We start from the raw sequence: 23766 nt of genomic DNA, 5'->3' as shown, positions 1-23766 counted from the left end.
TATACAGTTTTTATGTTTAACAACGGGGGTGGTCTATATATTTCACCCCTTTTTTAAATAGGTTAATATTGTCACTTTTCACATACTATGAATTCCCATCAGAAGCCCTCATTTTTGATAATTGTTCTTGCGGAAAAAGATTTGAAGCAGAAAAAAACAAAACAACATCCATAAAATTATGGGGCAGATTACGAGTCTGCCGATCATAAGTTCACCAGACTCACGGTTGTGGTGGTGCGTCCGCCACATTACGTCTTTAAAAGTCATTGCGGCAGAGGACCACCTGATGTGCCACAATGTAAAATGCTCAGCCGGACTGGCACAATCCCGCTGAGCATATTATGAGCTCCGCCACTGCCACCTGTTTCATGGTGGGAGCCCTGCCATGAAAAGGCTGGTGTTGGATGGACATAGGGGGCCTTATAGGGCCCCCATGCCACCCCTCAAGGGGATACATTCAGGGGGGCACAGCATGTGCTCCCCTGTCTGTATTCCTCCAAAGTTCCAGCACAGCTTGGACTACACCATCCATGCCGTGCTCGGACATTTTTGCCCTTCTCATTGCGATGCCTGTTGTCGGGGCAATGGCATGGGAAAGGCAAAGGACCATCACCTGTACACGAGTTCAACTCATAATACAGCGGGCGGTCCTTGCATGGCTTTGGCGCAGCTTTGCCAGTGGAGAGCCGATGCAACTGCGCCAAAGTCAAAATCAGGCCCTATGATCCTGATGTACAAATTTGATTGCTAAAATATGCTGTATAAATGAAAGGCAAGAAAGCTAATCAAAAAACCCAAAATGTTACAGTTCATTTTGGAATTCAAATAATTGAAATCGGTACTGAGATTGTTAATAATATCTTAGAATTCTCAGACAGAAATTCCTATAAAGATGATTGCAAAAATTAAAAGAAAACCTGTTTTTTGTAAAATTGGGTATGGTTGCTAAACTAAGATTATTAGTAAAGTAAGAGTATTTTTTTAGGAAAGTATTGCTACATAATATATATCTTAATCTGAAAGTTAATAGAAATTGACTAATACATTGAAAGAATATCTTCACTCTGTGTAGTGAAAATCTGTGACTGAATAAAGCATTGCTGTAAGTTTATGTTCAATAATCGAATCTATTCAAAGGGAAACAGATGAACAACTGAATGGGAAGAGACACACATTAATGTTTCATTTTGATTATTCAATAGAGGGGTAGGCTGGGAGAATAAAAGTACCCTCTCACACAGTGAAGTGGCTGTAGGCCATTTGCTCTGCATATCTAGTCGCAACCAAGAGAGAGTAATGTGGAGGCTGGACAGTGGTGTAATGACATTTCCCATGCAATTTAGGAGTACAGGTGGAGATGCAGATGGGTCTTTGTTCTGCTGATCGATTAAATACTTTTCTGCTACATCAGAACCACAGCCTAATAGGGGATTAATGGGGAATTGTAAGACTGCAATGATGTCATACACTATTTGTCCCTGTCTCACCTTGATGAACCTAACAATAAAATGCCTTTTTACTCTATGAATCACAAATGGTAATGTACTTGTTTTAAATCCCTAGCACCTGCGAAATGGGGAAACTAGTCTGCACTAATCTCCCATGTGCTGGTAAGTATCTACACAGCTGGAGAATATATTCTAACTGCATGGCACCTCTGGTGTACCCATTTTAATGTTCGCTCATTTCACCCTGTGTGGTCTTTTTCTATACCATGTTCACTCTTTGAGCACGATTCTAATGTATTTTCTCCATTTATTTTTTCATTTTCTAACAAATCTTGTGTCTCTTTTTTGGCAATGAATTTTTTTGCATGCAATCATGTCTCCTATATTTACATAATATTTGTTATAATATTAACAGTCATCTCATCCCAACCAAGTGTAACTATTGTACATTGTACAATGTTTATTTCATTCAGGCATTTGGGGGCTTTCTCCCTTCTCCACTTTATCACTTCAATACTTCCTCAGCTCTTCTCACAGGTTTATCATTTGAACCTTCGAACATTTTGAGTGCTAGCTGGACTATTTGTAATCTACTGTTAGCTTTCTGGAGACCTGGCTTTCAGAACTAGATGAAATACTCTCGAAGGTTCCTCACCAGTGATGTATGCAGTGTTTACATAAACTCCCTTCTTCTGCTGGCAAGAGACACTGCATTCATTTGAAATATAGCGAGCAAGAGAAAGGAAAATAGAGGCAGGGAGTGTGTGTGTAATAGATTTAATTTTTGTCAGAACCCTTTTAAGAGGGTCAAAGGGGACGCACGGGTGACTCGACCCACCCTGGGGCTTTTGGAGCTTTACCCCTGCTGTCCCAGTGCCTGACTTACTATGGGCCCTTATTAACTAGGTCACGTACTACCTCTTCAGGCCTTGGCTCTCACTGTCGGTCGAGCAGTCCAAGGCTCTTCAGGGGGAGATAGGTGCAAGGTGCTCATATGCTCATAACTCAAAATACCGACAGTAGCCTTAATATCATTGTCCAGTCCAATAAATATTTGGGTAAGAAAAGCTGAATTTATCCTGCACACAAACAGGGAACACTAAATAAGGCACACAGAATGTGTCTTAAGGCTTGCTCTCTAATGCTGATCTGGGCTGTGTTCCCCTTGTAGGTCCGCTTCCCCCTCCTCCTACATGCTAACCAACATGTCTCTGGTGGATCTTTGAAAGTGAACCCATAGTTTCCACCAAGCTCATGCAAGTCTCTAAAAGGGCATGCAGCATGCTCCAGTCTTAACCAACCATGGCCTTCAGAAGAGTTCAGGGCTGGAGCATATCAGCCCATGCTCCAGCGACGAGCAGTTTCCCGCAATCGGCGAGTAGCACTCTGAGGCGGTCTCAGGCGGCAACAGCTTTTGGGTGCATTGGCTTCTGTTTCATTGCAGTTCCTGACAGTAAGTTGGTGGAGCAGTGACAATGCTGCAAGACATCTTCTGACCTTGCTTTCCAATCCTTCCTCTAGTTGCTCTAGTTGCAGTTGCAACAGGTGACGACCCCAGCAGGTTCAGTGACAATTGACAACAGCTCCAAGAGACCCATCAGTCCCCTTCTGGCATACAAGGGTAGTGGACATGGCAACAAATCCAATGCTGTCTACTGCACCAAACAAGAGCCTGCGACTTCACTGAAGCCCAATGGGGTTGCTGACTTCTGCCAGAGAGCAGATGACTCTCTAGCAACACTGGACCCAACTGGACTGGGTGCTTCACACTTTTCAAAGGGATCCACTCGCCAGGATCCTGAAGGGCCTCACTTGGAGAGATTGGCAGACTGGGAGATTGGCAGACCATAACTGAAAATCAGTACCAAGGATCAGATATCCATGCAGCTGGGACACTCAGGGCAGGGGTGTGTTTCCATTACCATGCAGGTGTCTTTTCCATCTCAACAATTTGTGAGTATGTTTCAGTGAGTTTGTGTAGCTGAACATGTGACTGTGTGAATGTCTTTATCTGCTTGAGCGTGTAAGTGGACGTGTCTGTGTTTGTGAGTGTGCCTATGCAAGTGAGTGAGAGAACGTCTGGGTGCTTTTGCATATGTTTGTTGAATGATTCAATTACTTACAGAGAATCCTTATTATTGGAGGAGCAGAGGGAGGGAGGGTTGTGGGTTGGTGGGAGGAGGATTATGAATTGGGGTAATGAAGATTACTGGTAAGTAATTGAATAATTACCCCACAGCTATGTGTTCCTCATCCTAGTCCTAACATAGTTAGGATGTACTAAGTGAAGACAATGCACCACCACATAATGTTGAAAAGTTGTTTAATGTGAATATCAATAATTATATCATTGCTGATTTCAAAACAGCAGAACCAAAATTGTAATTGGACAAATCCAATTTATAATATTCACAAGTATAAAATGAGATGTCCAGGTTGCTGCCTGGCATATCTTTTGGCGGGGTGACCACCTACCTCTGGCCAAGAGGTTGATACCACTGTAGTAGAGTGACTTTAAATGAATGAAGGTATCTGCTCAGCCACTGAAGTATAAGCCTGTGTAATGGCCTGTTCAACCCTCCTACTTATGGTCGATGATGTAGCCTTTGTACCTCTATTGGCTGAACCATAGGCAAAGAACAGAGAGATAGATGATTGAAAACCTTTTGTGTGGGTCAGATAGATGGTCAAGGCCTTTTTCACAAATAGGGATGATGGGATTTCTGATGTTGAATCTTCTAAAAACCAAGAGAACTATCTCTTGTGTCAAATGAAATTATTGATTAACTTTAGGAATGATTTAGGATCGAGCTTTGATCAGGAAATAAAGTAAATAGGGAAAAGTAGCTAGTAAATTACCCAGCCTTTTGGCAGATGTAATTACCACCCAAAAATCCTTGAGAGTCATAACATGTCTGCCTGAACTAAGGGTTCCAATGGATGTAGTTGAATACCCTTTAGCACCAGACAAAGGTCCCAATTGGGTACTAGATTGTGAAGCACTAAGCATTTTAAACAGAAACAGCAGTCGAGTTACCAAAGGTGTGATCTTAGCATTGACTTCTCGTATTTTAGGAGCTTTTATTGCCGCCTTCTGAGCGGCAAGGGTAGAAGGAACTAAACCTTTGTCAAAACCGTACAACAGAAATTCTAACATTTCAAAAAGGTCAAGTGAAGGTGCATTCATTCATTTTAAAATGCACCAGCTAGAGAAAGAATGGCAGTGTTTTTTATGAGAATGTAAACTCAACAGTTTCTGAGATGCCTGAATGTGTAAAGCAACTCTCCAGGAACTGCCCATATCCTCTAAATCTAGGCATTCAAGAACTAAGCAATCAGCCAGAGATGGTGAAGCAGTGACACAAGCAGGAGCGGAAACTGACAAGGAGAAGGCTGAATTGAGAAAAGCAACCGGAGTCCTCCGGCCATGCTCATCAACAGGGAGAACCAAGGCCAACTTGGCCAGATTGTTGCTATCAGCAATACCTTGCTCCTCTTCTTCTGAATCTTCTGAAACACCCTTGGGAGGAGGGAAATTTGAAGGAATGCACACAGAAGGCACTGAGGCCATTGAATGAGAGAGCATCTATTGCTCATACATGTGGACACTCCACTTCCAAACAATACACTGGAAACATGTTGTTCATGGTTGATGTAAAAAGTTGCTATCCAGGGTGTTCCGAAATGGTAACATATCTTGTTAAATTCCAGAGTTGACAGATGGTAGTTCACTGATGATGGAAGATTCTGATTCAGGCTATCTACTCAAAAATTCAAACATTCTTGGATGAAGACCACATCAAATGCAGATCTTCCGCCCAGGAAAAAATCAGGTGTGAAATTTGATTCTGTTACCTGCTTCTCATCCCCCCTTGTTGAGTGAAATAACACCAGGCAACCTAGTTGTTGGTCCGCATTAAAATATTTTTCCATTCCAGCTGAGGTGCAAATGTCTGGAGAGCTCACTATATACTGCTGGCAACTCCAACCAATTAGAGGACAGGCACCTCTTTGCTTTCATCCAGCGTACATTCAACTCCTGGTCCCCCAGCGTGGTACCCCAACCTCACATGCTGGCATCAGTGGTCAACTAAACAGGAGTTGGATACTTCAATGGCACCCCTATTGACAAATTCTTCACCTCCAACTACCAAAAAATGTTAGTGATATGTCAGGGGGACTCATGAATCAGAGCCTCTTAATCCTGTGTATGGAGCCCACCAGGCCACAATGTGATGTATTACAGGCTTGAGGTGATATGGATCCCATAGGTACACCACTTTAGTGGCTGCCAATAGCCACTGAACTCTGAGTCAAACCTGTGCTGTTGCTGATGAGTGAGGAATTGAGAAATATTGTCCTGTATTGTTGCAATTCTCAGTTGAAGCAAGAATACTTGTCCCAAGAGAGGGTTGATTTTGGCTCCAATTAACATTTTCTCCTGAGAGAGTTGGAGGTTGGACTTCTGGTAGTTGATGAGGAAGCCCAGTTGGTGTAAGACTTTGGTGACCAGTTCTACATGCTCATGAGCCTTAGAGAGAGAATTAGCAAAAATCAATCAATCGTCAAGGTAGGGTAAACAGTAATGCCGTACGATTGAAGGTATGCAACAATAAGGGCTAATACCTTTGTAAAGACTCAGGAAACATGGGCATACCCAAAGGCAGGTCTTGGGACATGAAATGCTGATCCCTCACCACGAATCTCAGTAAATGCTGACTCTGTGGATGAATCGGGATATGAAAGTATGCGATCTGAAGGTCCACGGTGACTAAAACATCACCTTCCTCTGTTAGAGGAATGATGTGAAGAGCACCATCTTGAATGTCTCTATCACTACAAATGTGCTTTGGCATTTCGAATTCAACACTGGTCATAGTCTTCTAGCCAACATGGAAATCAAGGAAATAATTGAATAAAATACTTTTCTGGTTTGATCAGGCAGGGCAAGCCTTCCCATTTTCTTTGCTGCCAATGCTTGAATCCCTTGCCGCATGGCTTATTTTCTTGTGTCTTCTCTGAGCCATGGAGTAGGTCTAAAGTGACGTTGGGAAGGTTGTTATGTAAATAGAATATGGGCACCATCCTTTATCACCTGCAGGACCCACTGCTCTGGGATGTAGAGCATCCATTGATGATAAAAATGTTTTAACCTTGCCCCAGCTTGTTGATTGTTATTTATGTGACTAATCCTGTTGGGTTGTGTTTTTAGGTTGTGATTTATTCCCATATGCGGCTACTCTGACCAGGGGCCCGGCCTCCAATGGGAAAAGATTGCTTTTCATGGATATTCTGAGGAGGGTGTTTTAATAGAAATAGTTTATTTCCTGCGGATACTTTAAAAGTTTAAGAACTTTGTTTTCCTCAGAAGCTTTATGTACCATATCCTAACAGTTGTTACCAAAGAGTTTTGCACCAGTAAAAGGTAGTTTTTGAATTAGATTTCTTTTCACCAACTCCACCACCCATGACTTCATCCACAATAGTTTACTCCCTGCTATTGTGGCTCCAGCAGACACTGCAGCTGCCCATAAGCAATCAAACGATGCATCAGAAAGAAACTTAGAAACCAACTCCATATTGACTGACACAGTAGAAGGATCTCCATTTTCCTGTATGTAGTGGTACACAGTCTGAAAGTCTTCTATCAAAACGTGTCACATTTTCTGCATAGGTACTGGCTCGAAGAGTGAAATTACATGCTGCATAGGACTTTTTCAAGCTGGCTTCTACCTTCCTATCTACCACCTCAGGAAGAGTCAACTCCTCTGACGCTATGTTTGCTGAGGAGGCCATGGATGCCAGGAGGGTATTCACCTTAGGGGTCTGATGAAAGTCCTTTTGAAAATAGCCTAATTTAGTAGTGTTTATTCAAGAAGCGTGCTATGGCAGCTTTATCCGGGCCTCTCCATTCTTTCAATAAAATGTCTTAATTACATCATGCCAAGGCAAGTTATCAATATCCATAAACCCAGCCTCTTGGCAAGGTTTTGGCTCAAAGCTCAGAGTCTCCCTGATATGGATCAACAAAGGTCTTTAAACTTGATCCACGCACATATTTCCTTCTTTGATCCTCCTCCAGATTATCACTTGTATCTTTTGTATGTTTGTGTCTAAGCTCTGAAAGTGCTGAATCAACAGCCTTCTTAATCATAGATTTGAGGTCTGTACAAGAGATTTGTAGAATCTCTTCTCCTTCATCGGCGCCTTGAGAATCTCACAAGTTGAGTATCCACGCTATATACAAGCCCCTGATTGATTGGTTGATCCCCTTCATACTGCGGTTCAATGTGGTGCAGCTCTTTTGTAGCCTTTTGTGCCTCCATCATGATTAACAGGGAAGCGACATGTTAGTGCAGCACCGTTCCTGGTATATATTATCCTTGCAACTGAACTCTTCTGAGAAACAGGAGTTTGATGCTAAAGAAGAGTGATGCCTCCCGAAGGTAGTAAGAGAACAAACGTGGATTACCTCTCTTCGAAGGTAAAGATAAAATTAACGGGAAGTGAGGTAGGGGAAAGAGGGGTATACAGGTGATGCAATGGAAGAAAGCTTGCTTTTGAAGCAATTTCATTATGTAATGAGTGAAACTTCCAGCTGGAGGCAGGGATTGCCTCACTATGTTGAGGGGGTAATGTTATGTGGCAGCAAAGACTGAATATATTTTTCTCTGCTTCTGTGTTACCTACCCTATGTTTAAACCATGGAAACTTTACCGGAACATACCTAGGGAAGCCAGAAGAATTGTTTTTTTAATTACTGGTGGTGTTGTGCCTCTCTTTTTTTCTTCACAGTATCAAAGAGGTGGTGTCATAATCTATCTGTAGATTCTACATTTGCTGTGTATCGCTCTTCCTCTTTTTCTGTACCACTCTTACTCATCCTTGCTTACTGTAGTTAGTCGCTGACTTGTGCAGAATTTACTAATATGTTAAAGAACTTTATTTTTATATTTCACAACATGCGCTCTTCAAAGTTGTATGGCTGCATTGCTCTGTGAGTGGAATCGAGTTCTGATCTATACATTGCAAAGGAATTGGGATGGTGCCAGTGGTTCCGAGGCATAACACAGGTCCCTGTAACCCCTGAGGTGCCCCTATTCCTCGAGGGGCTCCCATTCAGCCCTTGGCCAATTAATATGTGTGAGATATGAGAGATTCAGGGGCCCTTATCAAACCCTGCAGGTTTTCCCCATCATTTTGCTTTATGCCACTGAGTAGGGGATATCCTAATACACTCTATTATGCATATCTGTCACTGTAGAGAAGTGTGTGAGTGAAGAGGATAGTCCTTTACTAGAGCTTACTGTGGGCACCCATAACCTTGGGAAGTGGTCTTAGTGGAGAGACTGGTCTCTCCTCACATCCAACTACGCAAACCTGTCACCTTGGGGAGAGGTGTCAGCAGAGAGGCCACTCCCTTCCCACACTGTAGTATGTACACCTGTTGCCCTGAGCAGAGGTCTCAGCGGAGAGGCCAGTCTCTGCCGGCACCCAACTATGCATGCCTGTCATCTTGGGGAAAGGTCTCCGTAGAGAGGCCACTACCTCCTCACATTTTAATACATACACCTTTCACAGTGGGAAGATGTATCAGCAGAGATGCCAGATTCTCCCCACACCCTACGGGGCACACCTGTCACCCTGGAGAGAGGTCTCAGTGGAGAGTCCAGTGTCTTCTCACATCCTGCTACACACACCTGTTGCATTAGGGAGAAGTCTGAGTGGAGAGGCCACTTCCTCCACACACCCTAGTATTCGTACTCGTCATCCAAGAGAGTGGTCTACGTGGAGAGCAAATCTCTCCCTACACCCTTCTAAGCACTCCTGTCACCCCTAGGAGAGGTCACAGTGGAGAGGACCCTCCCTTCTCACACCCTTCATCAAAGAGAGAAGTCTCAGAGGAGAGGCCAGCTTGTCCGCACACCCTACTAAGAACAATGGTGACCCTGCAAAGCATTGTCAGTGGGAAGGCTAACCCCTTCCCACACCCTACTGTGCATGCCTGTTACTCTAGGGAGAGGTCTCAGCAGAGATGCCAGTCCCTCCCCACACCCTACTGTGCACACCTGTTATCCACCAGTGAGATCTCAGTGGAAAGGCTACTTCCTCTCCACACCATACTACACATGCCTGTTACCCTAGGGAGGGATTTCATTGGAGAGACAGGTCTCTAACCAGGCTCTACTGGTTATGCCTGTCACCCTAGGGTGAGCTATCAGCAGAGATCTCAGTCTTTCCCTACACCCTACTATGCACATCTGTTGTGCTGAGGAGAGGTCTCAGAGGAGAGGCCTCTCCCTACCCCCACTACTCTGTGCACACCTGTCATTCAAGAGAGAGGTCTTAGCGGAGATGCCTGTCTCGCCTCACATCTGTCATCCAAGGGAGGGGTGTCGGTGAAGAGGCCAGTCCCACCCGACACCCGCATATGCACACCGGTCAGCCTGTAGAGATGTGTCACTTGAGAGGCCACTTTCCCCCTACACCCTATTGCACATGGTGTCACCCTGGAGAGAGGTCTCAGTGTAGAAACCAGTCTCAGGCCACACCGTAGTATGCATGTTGGTTGCTATGGGGAGAGGTCTCAGTAGAGAGACCAGTTCCTTCCCTCATGTTAATATGTACAGTTGTTGCCCTGAGCAGAGGTTTCAGTGGAGGGGACTAGCCTCTCCCCACACCCTTTGCATGCTGGTTACCTTTGGTAGAGGTCTCAACAAAGAGGCCTGTCTCTTCTCCACAATCTAATATGTGCGCCATTCACTTGGGGGTGAGGTGTTAACAGAGAGGGTAGTCTCTCCCCACACTCTACTCTGCACATCTGTCAATGTGGGGAGAGGTCTCAGTGCAGATTTCAGTCATTTCCCACACCCTACTGGGTAGGCTTGTCATCCTGGTGAGAGGTCTCATCAGAGAACCTTCTTCCTCCAAACACCCTAATACACATACCAATCGCCATGGAGAGAGGTGTCAGCAGAATAGACAGTGTCATCACACACCCAAATATACACACTTATTTCTCTGGGGGAGGTCTCAGTGGAGAGGCCACTTCCTCCCCACACCCTGCTGCGCATGCCTGTCACCCTGGGGAGAGGTATCAGTTGAGAGGCCAGTCCCGCCTTAAATCCTACAATGCATGCCTGTTACCCTGGGGAGAGATCACAGTGGAGAGGCCACTCCCTCCCTACACTTTACTACACACATCCATCTATACTTGTACAGGTTTATGCATTAGTTTTAGAGATTAGATATATGAGTTTGCAGGTGTCTTGCAGAAGCAGGACAAAGGTAAGAGTGGAGATAGACATTTCGCTTCTCCCGCTACTGCAAGAGTCTCGAGGTGTTAATTCCCCCCCAAAAAAAGGAGTTACAATAAGAAACAATCACGTAATTTAGGAGTAGGGTTGCTCTGAAAAGAACCTTTCTGTTATAGTTAGTAGTGTTCAGTTATATGTACATCTGAATGCACTCCTTGATATTATGTTCATAATATATGTTTCCAATGTATAATTTAAGTTTTTAACACTAGATATATGGTGATTATCCCCATACAGTAGTTTTGAGTAGTCAGAGAGTGAAAACTGGAAGCTCTGTCCCACTCACACTACACGTGGAGGATTGTGTGACAGCCCTCTCGTGGCCCTCTTGCAGGCCTCTCATTAGAGTCTTCCCAGATCATAAAAAATTATAGGTTTGAAATGTTGGTTATAGTGAAAACCTTAAAAACTCGGCCATAAAAAGTGCTTAATGAATGTAATCAATAATAAACTATATTATAATAACAACCTTCTCTGGTTTTTTTTTAATTTGAGAGTAGGAAGCTCAGTATAACTGAATAATAATATTGAAAGAAGCAGGACTACTCACCATTTCGGGTTGCTAGATGGTGCAACAGATAGTATTGAAATACTACTTTAGATTAAAACAAATCTCTAGAAATACGGTGAAAAAGCCTAAGTTTAAACTGATGTTATAGTTAGGATTTGGTATTACATTTAACTTTACATTAAAAACCCAAAAAAATCACTGAACAAAACAAATGTTAAAGTGACCTTATAGTTAGGTGTGTTAAATAGATCTGAATTTGTTCTTCAAAAAACCGTAGAAATTCACTGAACAAAAACGAAGGTTAAATTGATGTTATAGTTAGGAATTGTAATTATATCTTACTTTACATTAAAAAAACTTAGAAACTCTCTGAAGAAAGCAAATTTCAAAATATCTTTATAGTTAGGTGTGATGACAAGATTTTAGTTAGGTTTAGAAAAAAAACTTGCAAATTCACTGAAGAAACCAAAGGTGTTAAAGTGACGTTATAGGTATGTGTAATAAAAAGATCTGAATTATATTTTTTTTTAACTTAGAAATTCACTGAAAAAACAAAAGTAACATTATAGTAAAATTTCAGTGCCAACATATCATTTTGACCAAAGAAAAACACAAAAATTAATCAGTTATAGTTAGCGGAACTAACTATAACTTGTGCCCCTCCATGCACTGCTTATGACCTCACACATTACATCACTCATGACATGTTCTTTGACATCCTTTATGACATCACTGATGACATCTCTTAATTATATCACTCATGACCCCACTGATGACATCATCCAAGCTTCTATTGTACGCAATTCAATTCAATGCAGCTTTATTCGGTTAAAAAATACAGTCATAAAAGCACTCTAAGAATAATCCCCACATAATACGTCAAATAATCAATACGTTGAAACACATAAGACATAGTATAAAACGTAGCAAAGTGTTCTAAAAATAGGTCAGCATAATACATAAATTATTCAATACCATAAACACATAATACATAGAGTGATTTACACAGAGATCTCTTATGATTTCAATAAGGAACACTGAAACTTATATTTAGGTGTGCAAGTGTTAATGTAAATATAAGTTTTGATCGTGTTCCAAAAGTTGAAAAGGGAATAACAAGCCTAAAAGACACCAATCAATATGTATCCTATATTGTTTCATAAACTAGGGCCTCAAGATGTGAATTAATCTTTCTTCTTTTGATTGCCAATTGAATATAGACATTTACTACTTTGCATACTTTCTCATTTTCTAGGCTACAAATAAAATTAAAAGCAGATTTATAAGAATACAGTTTTCCACTAAGAAATAAGGGTAGTCAAATACTCTACGTAATATCTCTATACAAATTACAAAAAGAATAAAATGTAAAGTTGACTGATGCGACTTTCCATCACTAGGTCAACTTGGGAAATTTCAATTCCATTTGCCCTTCACAGGAAAGTAAATTAAATGGTGAAGAGTACCCATTCTCCACCTTGTGAGATACAATCTGTATTGTAAATTTGATACCCAGAGTAAATATTGCTGTGTGCCTATTACAGTTGGCTCTTCACAATATGCCTTAATCGTCTGCTTTGAAGTTGCATCAATTTCCCTTAACAATTCTCTCGCTCCTATAAGCCCTGTTTTCAAATCCTTTTATACTATAACATAATATTTGCGTGGGAGCATTAAAATCAACATGCTCAACACATTAATTTAATAGTTTATCGATACATGCCAACCATGGGATTTTCTTTACTGTTTTCAAGAGCAAGGCAATCCATTATAATTTCCTGAGTATATGTGGTTCCATTTTGACTCCAAATCCCATACCAAACACTAAGAGCTGCTACACCAATGTAGTCATCAATGTAGAGAGCTGCTAATTCATTGTGTATGTACAAAGTTTGAAGGGGTTGAGTTAGGAGCTGCTAGTAGTCTGCTTAAAACTATATTTTCTAGAGTCTGAAGTAAAGCATGGTTAGCCATTCTCCATAGTGCAGCACCATAACTGGTTACTGTTAGGCACTTGCTCCTATAGAGAGTCAAAATGTCCCCATTTCTTTTGAAAATCTAAAAATGGCCTCTGTTGACCGTAAAAATTGTGATTTGCATAAATTGATGTGTGCTCCCCAATGCCAGTTAGATGTAAAAAGTAAGCCCAAATACGAGAAAGATTGTGTTTCCTCTATTGGCATCTCCTTAACATGATGTGTCCTAGTTTTTGTTTTTCCTTTTCCACAGATTAAGTTTTAGGTCCTTTTCATGCATATATTCAGTGAAATTTCCAATTAAGCATTGGAGCCTGTTTGCGGTTCTAGATAGCAAGACCGCATCGTCAGCATACAGCGAGACCTGGGTTACGCGATTGCCGAGTTTAGGAGCATCAGCGTTCAGCTTTTGCAGGAATTTGTCAATGCCGTTGACATAGAGGGAAAACAATAGCAAAGCAAAGACACAACCGTGCCTAATCCCACACGTTACTCTAAAACTTGGGGTGCACTCACCTTTGAGCCCAAATCAGACACTTGTGGATCATAATTTATATATTTGAGATAAATAAATAATAATCTCACTGGGGGCACCCATCCTGGTCAGGGTCTTGCATAATTTTACATGATTCACTAAATCGCAGGTGCTTGTTAAATCTAGAAGTAGGTGGCCCTTTTTGGAAAGTGTATATTTACTAATTATTAGATGGAGGGTGACACACTGCTCAATAGTACCTATATCTCTTCTGAATCCGTTTTGGGACTTTGTAAGAACTGAGTTGTTTGCCCAAATTTCTAATCTTTCCAGAAGGACTCTACCCATCAATTTTCAAGTTGAGTCAAAGAGGGATATCAGGCGATAGCATTTTGCAGCTCCTCTATCTTCCTTCTTGAGAATTGGAACGATAACACTTTCCGTCCATGTTACAGGCAGAAGGCCAGCTGCTGTATCTGACTTAAAAATATCTATAGGTACCCCGTCAGGACCGGGCGCCTTCCCATTTGCACATCTATCTAAAGCAGCATTTATCTCATCTAAGGTTATATAGTTCCAAAGTTTCTATTTTGTAAGAATGGTGGATTGTCATTATTTGGATAGAAAATCTGTCCAAAATATTTTAGCAAATCTGAAGCCTGTATCGGGGTCTCAATCTTGACTGCTGCCCGGTCTTTAAAAAAGGGGTGATCTGTTTTCCAGAATAATGTTACATCCTGTGTGCCTGCCACTTGTACTAATTTTCCCCTAGCTTGGTCCTTTTATCTTTGCTCTCCTTTTATTTAAAGTATGTGTGTAAGACTCCCTTAGTATTTTTATCATTTTGCTGTCTCTAGGCCTAGCCTTTAGGGCATTTTTTAGAGACTAACATGCTTTGGTACATTGCCGATGAAACCAACTGGCGCTTTTATGTCCGGTCTTTTTATTCTCAATTTTTAAGTCTCCTGAAAATGCAGAGGTAATATTTCAGAATGCTGTGATGATATATGTATCAGTGGAGTCTCCCTTCATGGCTATATCGAAATCTTGTCTATCATTCACTATTTTATCTAGTCAGGAGGATGGATTAACACCCGACCATTTGATACTTATACCATTCTCTCCTTGCATGTCGATTTTAGCAGCTAAACAAACCCTCTCCTGGTGCACCGTACTAAGTCTAAGAGTCAAAGAAAGCAGATGGTGATCGCTAAAACAACTTTCTACCACTTCAAATTTTTCAATTTGTCCTCTGCCTTTTTCTGAAATCAGAATATGATCTATAACCTCCATATGTTGGTACCATAGTTAGTCCTTCTACACTTCGCTGCTCCAAGAGTTTAAGGTTATACTTGTGCATCGCATCATTAATTGTGTTTCCATATAAGTTATGAGAAAAATGGGGGTAGACTTCACCATGTTCATCCATATAACCACAGTTTTCCCCTTCCAAAATGTCGCACTTCCTGCAATTAAAATCATCATCTAAAATAAATAAGCAATCACCTCTAATGTGTTTTGTAAATATGTCTAATTCCTTCTCCAAGGCCATTACTACCTGGTTTCTCAAATTATCGAATACATTGTTATAAAAATTAATCATTATTAGAACATTATAATGTTGGGAGCTCCATTGCAGACAATGGAGTGCTCCCTGCTTCTACGGGCTGGTAAAGGCCCGCAGAGCAACATTCCAATGTTGTTTTCAAAGGCCTTTCGGAGCCCGAGGGAATTTAATCCCCTCGAACTCCGAGAGGCCTTTGTTTTATTTGTTGGAACATTCTGCCCTCTAGTGGCAGAATTTTCCAATAGCCTTATGGGCTATACCGGCTATTAAAGTCCTTTTCCCTTGTTAAGTCCCTCGCCTTCGACTCTGGCCTTTAACGCAGGAGCGGGCCTTTAATAGCCGGTATTACCCACTACGGCTGGCTATAAGGCTATAATATGCACTGATTTTCAATAGTTTGAAACCACACGAATTGAAAAAACTGCGAATTGATATAAACCTGTTTTAAAACAACAGGGATGTAACTGAAATCAATTTGGCTAGTCCTTACATTCTGGGAAGGGAATTCTGGAGTTACAACCGAAGAATATGCCTCAATATGAAAAACATCAGTATGCCAGGTTTCTTGCAAAAATATATATATGACAATTTTTGATAGATTAAAGCCACACTTCGTTTTTCATCTTGTTTCTTATTCTAGCTATATTCCATGTTGTAACAATCAGATTTATTTATAATTGGGACTTATTGGTTGTAGGCTCATGGCTGATTTGAGCTTCTGTGGGCTTACCATAGCTTTTAGCAACTTGGTTTATGACAGTTTCTTGATCTACATCCTTTTGTAGTCAATCAAGTTCGCTGCATTTTCTAAGAGGTAGGGATCTATTTGTTAGTGAAAGGGAGTGTACTAATCTGCAGGTGTAGTCCCATTGCTAGCACAGAAGGATTGTTCAGCACCAGGTTTGTAAAAGTACACCAATGGGACTGCTATAATGGTGTGATCTTGGTGGTTGAATGTCATTGTTTGTCTGTAAGGGGAATTCACTGATTAGTGCTTTTACCATCTCTGGTAAACGAAAAGTTACAACAACACAGTCCCCTTGGCAGAGTTTCGTTGAGTTGCCGACCAAATTTACTCATCTTATCACGATGATACTTTGAAAAAGAAAGTCCGTGCTGCAATTACTGTTCTTAGTAAACCAACAAACAACCTTATTCTTTAGGTCCCCCCATGTCTCTTTAGCCTTATCTATCAACTTTGGGACATTTTTCAGGGCAATTGTATATGGTGTTGCCTGAGGTGGTAGATGTAAAGAGTCCTGATAATTTCTTGTTGACCAATAGGTTGTTTCACGTTTCGCCCCATTACTATTGTTGGTTTTTGTTTTAGTTGTATCAATATTGAATAGGTCAGAAGTCCTTGTATATGTAGTTATATTCTCTTTCACTTGACAAGGGGCCACTAGATCCGATGGGATGGCATTGGTTGCAGTATCCCGCAGTATTCCTGCTAAATGGGTCCTTAGAATGAGTTACACTAGAGGTTTTGTCCAGAGGAGATAGATCTTTAATCATTTTCACAATCTGGGCAACATCACTTTTAACAGTTTTTAGAGTCTAAGAATTTGATGTTTTATTTTGTGACTGTGCTTCTTTTAAGCTACCCCTCCTCTGCTCCCTGTTCCTCTTGAAAAACAGTCTATCACTGCAGGAGTGTCACCAAAGCTTATAGTCTCATAACACATGACATGGGAGTGACTGGAGATCACACCTGGATTGTCATCTACAGTGATATGTGCATCAAAAGGCTGACCCAGGACCCTCACCCCTACTCTTTATGATTGTACTATCAGCCCTATCGTTTTCCTAAGATGTGCCCTAGCCCCTTCCTTGTGACCTCTCACTGAATCAAAGAGCGCTCTTTGATGTGTACCGGGGGTCCTGGTCCTCCCCTCCCCAGTGTGTGTCCCACCAGCTTACAGGAATACAGCAATACAAAAATCTGTCTGGGAGGATCTCTCTACCTCCTCTCTATGTTTTAATGTGCATGCACTGCACAATACTGTCTCCTCCATGTACTTTACTACTCCTAGGCACACATACATTCAGCATGTGCATTTAACATGCATGTACTGCCCAGCACTGTATCTTATTTGTACCGCTGAAAAGCACACATACATACAGCATATGCATTTAACATGTGCTCATTGTATCCTTCATGTATTGTACCACTCACACTTACACGTTCTTCCAGTATATGCATTTAATATGCACACACTTTATCCGTCATATATTGTACCACTCACAGGTACACATACACCCAGCAAATGCATTTATCCTGCAAGCACTTTACAGCACTACATTGTTCAGGTACTGTACCACTCATAGGCACACGCACCTCTAGCACATGCATACACCATGCATGCAATACTCAGTACTGCACTATACCTGTATTGCAACCTTCCCAGGCTCGCATACACCCAGCGCAGATACACTGTTTCTGTGCTGCGATGCACTTCACACAAATCGAATATAGGCCAAGGGTGAGTTAGGCACACTGCAGCACAACTTTAAAAGTGAGTGAGCCTTTAGGCCTCACTTCACTGACATAGATTAAAAAGGACCTGCTCACTTCTCAGGAGTGAACAGGTCCTTTTTAATCTGTGTCGCTGGAGTGAGGCCTACAGGCTCACTCACTTTTAAAGTTGTGCTGCATGCATGACTGATCTTACCTTCTGGTGAAGGCAGTAACCTACCAACACTAGGAGGGTAGGGCTTTGGGTACTACCCCCAGTCCAACAAGACCACAATCCGTGAGAGAGGCCTACCTCATGGCACACACGCATCAACTGTGTTTGCCTATGACAACAAAAATCAGCATTAGGGGTCTAGACATCAGTACAGCTGGGAACCGAGAGCAGGGGTGCACGCCTATCATCATGTAGATAACTTTTCTGACCCAAGACTTTTGCCAGTTAAAGGAGCACTTTTGATATGTTCATATACAGATTTATTTTTAAAATTGCAAAATGTGAAAATAAATCTATATAAAGGCAATAAACAAACAAGTAGTTTAATTTTGGAAAAAACTGGTCAGTTTCTTTAACTTAATGGAGTGCACATTAGATTTGTGGCCTTCACTAACACTAGATAGTTCCAATATATTCAAGCCCATCCAGAGCCAGTTCTATCTTGCATTGCCCCATGGTTAATGATGTGGGTACCATCATAATCTCTGCTTTCAAATATAGCCATCTATCACATTAAAGTGCAATTTATCCTGTTACCTAAGAATGATGGTTGATATATTGCAATAGGGACCATGTTTTGGACAAATACTTTCTCTAATGGCTGAGAATCCACTATATCACTGCTTGTTATGTGTGGGGCCTCAGACGTTAGCCTTTAAGTAGCCCTTACAGCAGGATGAGGCGCTGACCACAGGACGATAATGTGTACCATTGATGGCAGTAAGTAACAATAACATCTAATCTGTAACCATTAAGCATCATGCAGATTGTATCTTTTTACGGCAAAGTACCAAAAGTTTATTCTTGAAGTCAATATAGTGAAAATTTTTTGTCACAATATACAAGTTTAAATGTCTTTTCAGACCCACTGTACCTTTGTCCATAAGGACCGCATCACATGCATACATTAGGTCTTGGATTGGCATAGCATTAAATTCAGCACATGTTAGAGTACATAACAGAAAATGCTCAGTGATACCCAATAGAAAAAGTATAAATCAATGTAGCATGTACGCTTGAAAGAGTCTCTCATCTTATAAAATAGATTCAAATGAAAAGTGATAAGGTTTCTCAGTGAACTTACAGAAACAGGACGATGCCTGGCTAAGGTACCTACTGAGCATTTCCTTCTCAATTGCATTATTGGAGATATCATACATGACTTCAAGGTGATGTCTCAGTTGACTTTCTGGATGCCTGTATTGGTAACATCCCCAATGAAATCCAATGCTATTGATGACATCACATATAGTTTCACCAATAACATTCAGGTTTAACTTCAAGTACAGTGAGAGTACTTGAATGTGATTTCAGTTACTATTACTGTTTACGTCACTTACCTGACACTTCGTTGACTCCGCCCAACCTTTCTGAATCCCTGACCTTTGGAGATGATTTTGAGATTCCCTATGGGACAGCTTGCCTTTTCATAAGAGATTTCCATTTCAGAGGAGAAGCAAGATGGCGGGTGGCTAGGTCACCGCTTGCCGCACTAACCGCCCTGATCAGGGGAGACCCCCCGGAAAATCCCTTCCCCCGGCAGTATAACTAGGATGCTTGTGCCGATCCTGGAAATTTTGTTGGATCTACTACAGGAGAGGATCTGTAACTGTATTCCTACATGGGCTACAGTGGCTAAACAGCAGGAATTAGCACTGACCTGCCAATGAATTTACGGGACGCTGAGCTCCGGTTGCTGCCGTTCTGGAGTGCAGCACTGGGATCGGTGAGACAGAATGAAGCCGAAGGGACCACTTACGACTCACGGCAAAATGGCATTGAACTCAACTAGTGGAAGCCCGATACTGGGGGCTGCATCATTGGCTTCTCGCACCGCATCCGAGATGTGCACCACTGCGGCAGGAGCAGTAGCGCCTCAACAGACGTCGAGGGCAGACCTCGACCCGGAAGGAGGCTCCAGACAGGAAAGGGAAAGGAGAGACGGCGTCCCAGCAACGCTTGCCTGGCCCGACTATCGTGGAACTGCTTGGTGGCTCCAAGAAGCTTGGGGAAGCACAGGGGCTTTCAACGTATGAAAGATGCTGATGTAGAGGTAACAGATTATTTCTATTCGCTATTGGATGACACAGGGTCAATAGTGGATTCCCTGTCCTTGAGCTTAAGGGAAGGGGAGAGCGAAAGCCTACCGGACACTAGTGGAAGCGATTCTGCCCCAACCATGCAAAAAGCTAGCAGGACAGCAGGTCTCTATGGCCAAGCTAGGGGTAAAAAAAGGCAAGATCTAAATTGGGATTATACACCATCTAACCAGTATATTGGAGATATAGGGGACAAAGTACCAGACTCCGAAAGTACACCTGCTATTACCCTAGATGCTATTTTGCAATCGGTTATGGCTCATCGGGAAGAGATTAGACAAGACAATAGACAATACCAGGCAGCTATACGTAAGGTGCAGGGGTCAGTTCGGAAGGTTGCTAAAGTATGCAGTGAAATCTCGGACCGACTAACAGAGCTGGATACAAGAACAAGGAATCTCGAGTCCGATGTGGCAACCCAGCTCCAGACCGAAATGCATGAGGCTAGACTAATTGATATGCAATGGAAGCTGGAAGACCATGAAAATCAACAGCGTATGAACAATCTGCGATTCCTGGGTATTCCAGAGGACAAAGAAGGCGCGGACATCCACCTCTATATGGCCAATATACTAGCAAAGGCTTTTCCTGAGGTTGAAGGATGGAACTGGGGCCAGGAAATTCAACGGGCTCATCGAGTCCCTATGACATTGAAGCACCCTAATGGAGTGGATGCTAGACCTACAGCCGTGTTAGTCTATTTTGTGAACTATCATCTCTGGCAGATCGTATTTGAGAAAGCCAGACCAGACAGTAAATGCCAACTTGACGGCATAGAGTTTTTTACTTGACCATACTTTTGCCATGTAACCATTGAAAGACGCTGGAGGTTACAATAGATGATTAACCCGTTCCTGGCAAAGGGTGCACAGGCTTACCTTATGAACACTGCCAAACTAAAGGTAGTAGGTGATAGATCCTGCTATTTTACATCTGAAAATAAAGCCAAATAATTCCTATATGAATTAAATGGAAAGATCTAAGGAATGTAAGATTTAAGACATGTCAGCAGTTTTGGGAGTGGGAGGGACGTTCCGGGAATAGCTTAGAGGAAGAAGGGGAAAGTAGTGAAGGAATAATGGTGTATACGGCTTTCTTTTTATCTTCTTCATACTGCTCTCCTCGCACTTTCTGCTTTCTCCTCTCGCTTTTCCATGGTTACCCTCTTTGCAAAAATTTAAATATGGATAGGTTATTGGTAGTACACTCTCTCCTTTCTTTCGGCACTAGTTGGGGTGTATTTTGCTTAGGGATTTAATCGACTTAAGGGGGGTGGCTCAAAGATCACGGCGCAGCGCTGCCTCATCTCCTACCAGACCATAGGTCTGGAAGCTTCTAGGGGAAGGTTGAGGACAGGGAGGGAGGGGATGGAGGGGAGGGCTTTGGGATTGGGGGGGGGTGAGAGCTAGGGGAGGGAGGATACGGCTCCGGAGGAAGCAAGGGGAGGCACTAAGGGGGAAAAAAGCCAGACAAGGTAGACTGAAAGTGAGAGAACAGATGGAAATTGGAGAAGTATTCAATATAGATGGTTGTTTTTAATAGTTTGCTATGGATAAAATGTGAATCTGCTCAGTAAATGTTGGAGGGCTGAATGACAAAATGAAAAGAGCCAAGATATATGAGATTTTGTTACGTTTTTTGAACCCAGAGGTTATCTGTTTGCAGGAGACCCATATCCCATGGAGTAACAAAGATGTTCTTCAGTTAGGAGGCTATGAGCTTGTAGTCTGCTCTTCACAAACGACAATGATAAGGGGAGTTGCTATATTTATTAGATATCATGCTGGTACTGTTAAGCGTACAATGGTGAATAAATGGGGAAGATGGGCGATTGCTACATTGAATACAGGGCTTACAATTGGAACTATCTATGGCTTGAACCAAGATAATTCTAAAATCTGGGAGGATCTCGAGGTGGAGCTTGCCTCTTGGCCGACTCTATGAATATTATGTGGGGATTTTAACTTCCACCTTGGGATCTCCCGAGATGCTGGGCTACACTATAATGGTAGGAAACCACAGGTCTATCGGGCATTAAATATTCTTAAGGACAGCCACGGGCTGTCGGATGTTTGGGCATATAGATTATTTTATGATCCTTACTAGGACACTTGATGAGGTGGAGATAACCAAATTGCCCCAATGTTTTTCAGACCACAACCCACTTATACTGGAAATAACACAGCAGGGAAGAAAGGGGAAACAATGTTGCTGGTCTTTTGATAGAAAACCTCTACTAAATGAGGAATTTATATGCCATATTAAAAAGTGGGTGAGAGAATTTTTTGATATGAATCCCTATAGCGCCCCACAAATTATAGTGTGGGACGCTTTTAAATCTGGCTTGAGGGGGGAAGTGGTAAGCTATGTTGGCCAGCTGTGTAAGTCGCCTAGAAATAAAGTCAATTCCCTAATGACACGGCTGGCACAATTGGAGATAGAACACATTAAACTGATATGCCGGGGGGCAGGAGACATCAAGTGGGGTTATGGTCAAAATAGCGATCGTTCAATCAGAAATAAATAGCTATTTTCAGCTTCAAGTGGCCCAGGCCTACCAGATACATCAAAGAGAGATGTATGAATATGGGGAAGCGGCTGGCAGATTACTGGCCCTCCGGACTAGACAGAGAATATCTAGAAACAATATAACAAAAATTGAGGATAGTGAAGGACAGTATGAAACCAATTCTGCTAAGATCATGGGGGTTTTCGAACAGTTTTATCAAAAACAATATCAAGCAAATTCCATTGACTCTGCCCAACTGCCCATAGGGAGTAGATATCCAATGTTGAGTAAAATCGATGAAGACACATATTTAGAAATGGAAGCAGAATTTACGCATGAAGAGATAGTGACCGCTTTAAATTCCTTATTTTCTTGGAAGGCTTCTGGGACGGATAAAATCCCAATCGAGCTGTATAAGATACTTCAGCATGATCTTGCCCCACGATTGCACAATCTTTTTTTAGATGTGCAATACCGAGAATCCCACCTATTTCTTGGCAGGAAACGGATATCATAATTTTCCCCAAGAAGGGGAAACCATCTGAGTTGCCCAGTTCATATCGCCCCATCTCTCTGATAAATTCCAGTGCCAAAATGTATTCAATAGCTTTAGCTAACTGGCTGCAGAGGGTCATAGTCAAACTCGTCTCGCCATGGCAACATGGCTTTATACCAGGTAGGGAAACTACAGACCACATAAAATGGGCGATCTCGCAACTGGATATAGCAGAGGCAACTGGAGACGGAATGGCTGTGATCCTCAACCGTGTGACATGGCAATATCTTTGGGAATCTTTATCAGAGAGGGGGTTTGGCCCACGACTAATTACAGCTATTCAGGCAATGTTTTATAGACCCTACACAAGGTTGCAGGTGATGGGGAATGCATCAGGGGCAATGGAGGTGGCTAGGGGAACAAGGCAGGGATGTCCGTGCTCCCCAATTCTTTTCGCCATATACTTGGATCCTTTTATTAACCAATTGACTTTGAACCCTGGGATTAAACCAATAATAACTAACAATTATGAGACCAAGGTGTTGGCCTATTCGGACGACATTGCTATCACTACGTCCGAGCCAGAGACGGCAATCAAAGAAATTGAGAATATGGTGGAGGAATTTGGGAGTAGGTCAGTATACCTGCTGAACAAGGGTAAGACACAGATAATCTGTA

General features: G+C 42.2%; 1 protein-coding gene across 1 annotated transcript in view; it reads left to right on the top strand.

Moving 5' to 3' along the window:
• Positions 1–23766, top strand: part of LOC146796142 (SCO-spondin-like) — a 1481201-nt gene that overhangs the window by 702216 nt on the left and 755219 nt on the right. The window contains exon 78 of the mRNA XM_085631266.1: positions 1564–1610. Within this exon, the coding sequence (XP_085487392.1) occupies positions 1564–1610 (47 nt within the window). The remainder of the gene's footprint in view (positions 1–1563; positions 1611–23766) is intronic.

This window comes from Triturus cristatus, chromosome 10, assembly GCF_964204655.1.
Source record: "Triturus cristatus chromosome 10, aTriCri1.1, whole genome shotgun sequence".
Taxonomy (NCBI): Eukaryota; Metazoa; Chordata; class Amphibia; order Caudata; family Salamandridae; genus Triturus; species Triturus cristatus.
This window is presented reverse-complemented; position numbering and strand designations above follow the sequence as displayed.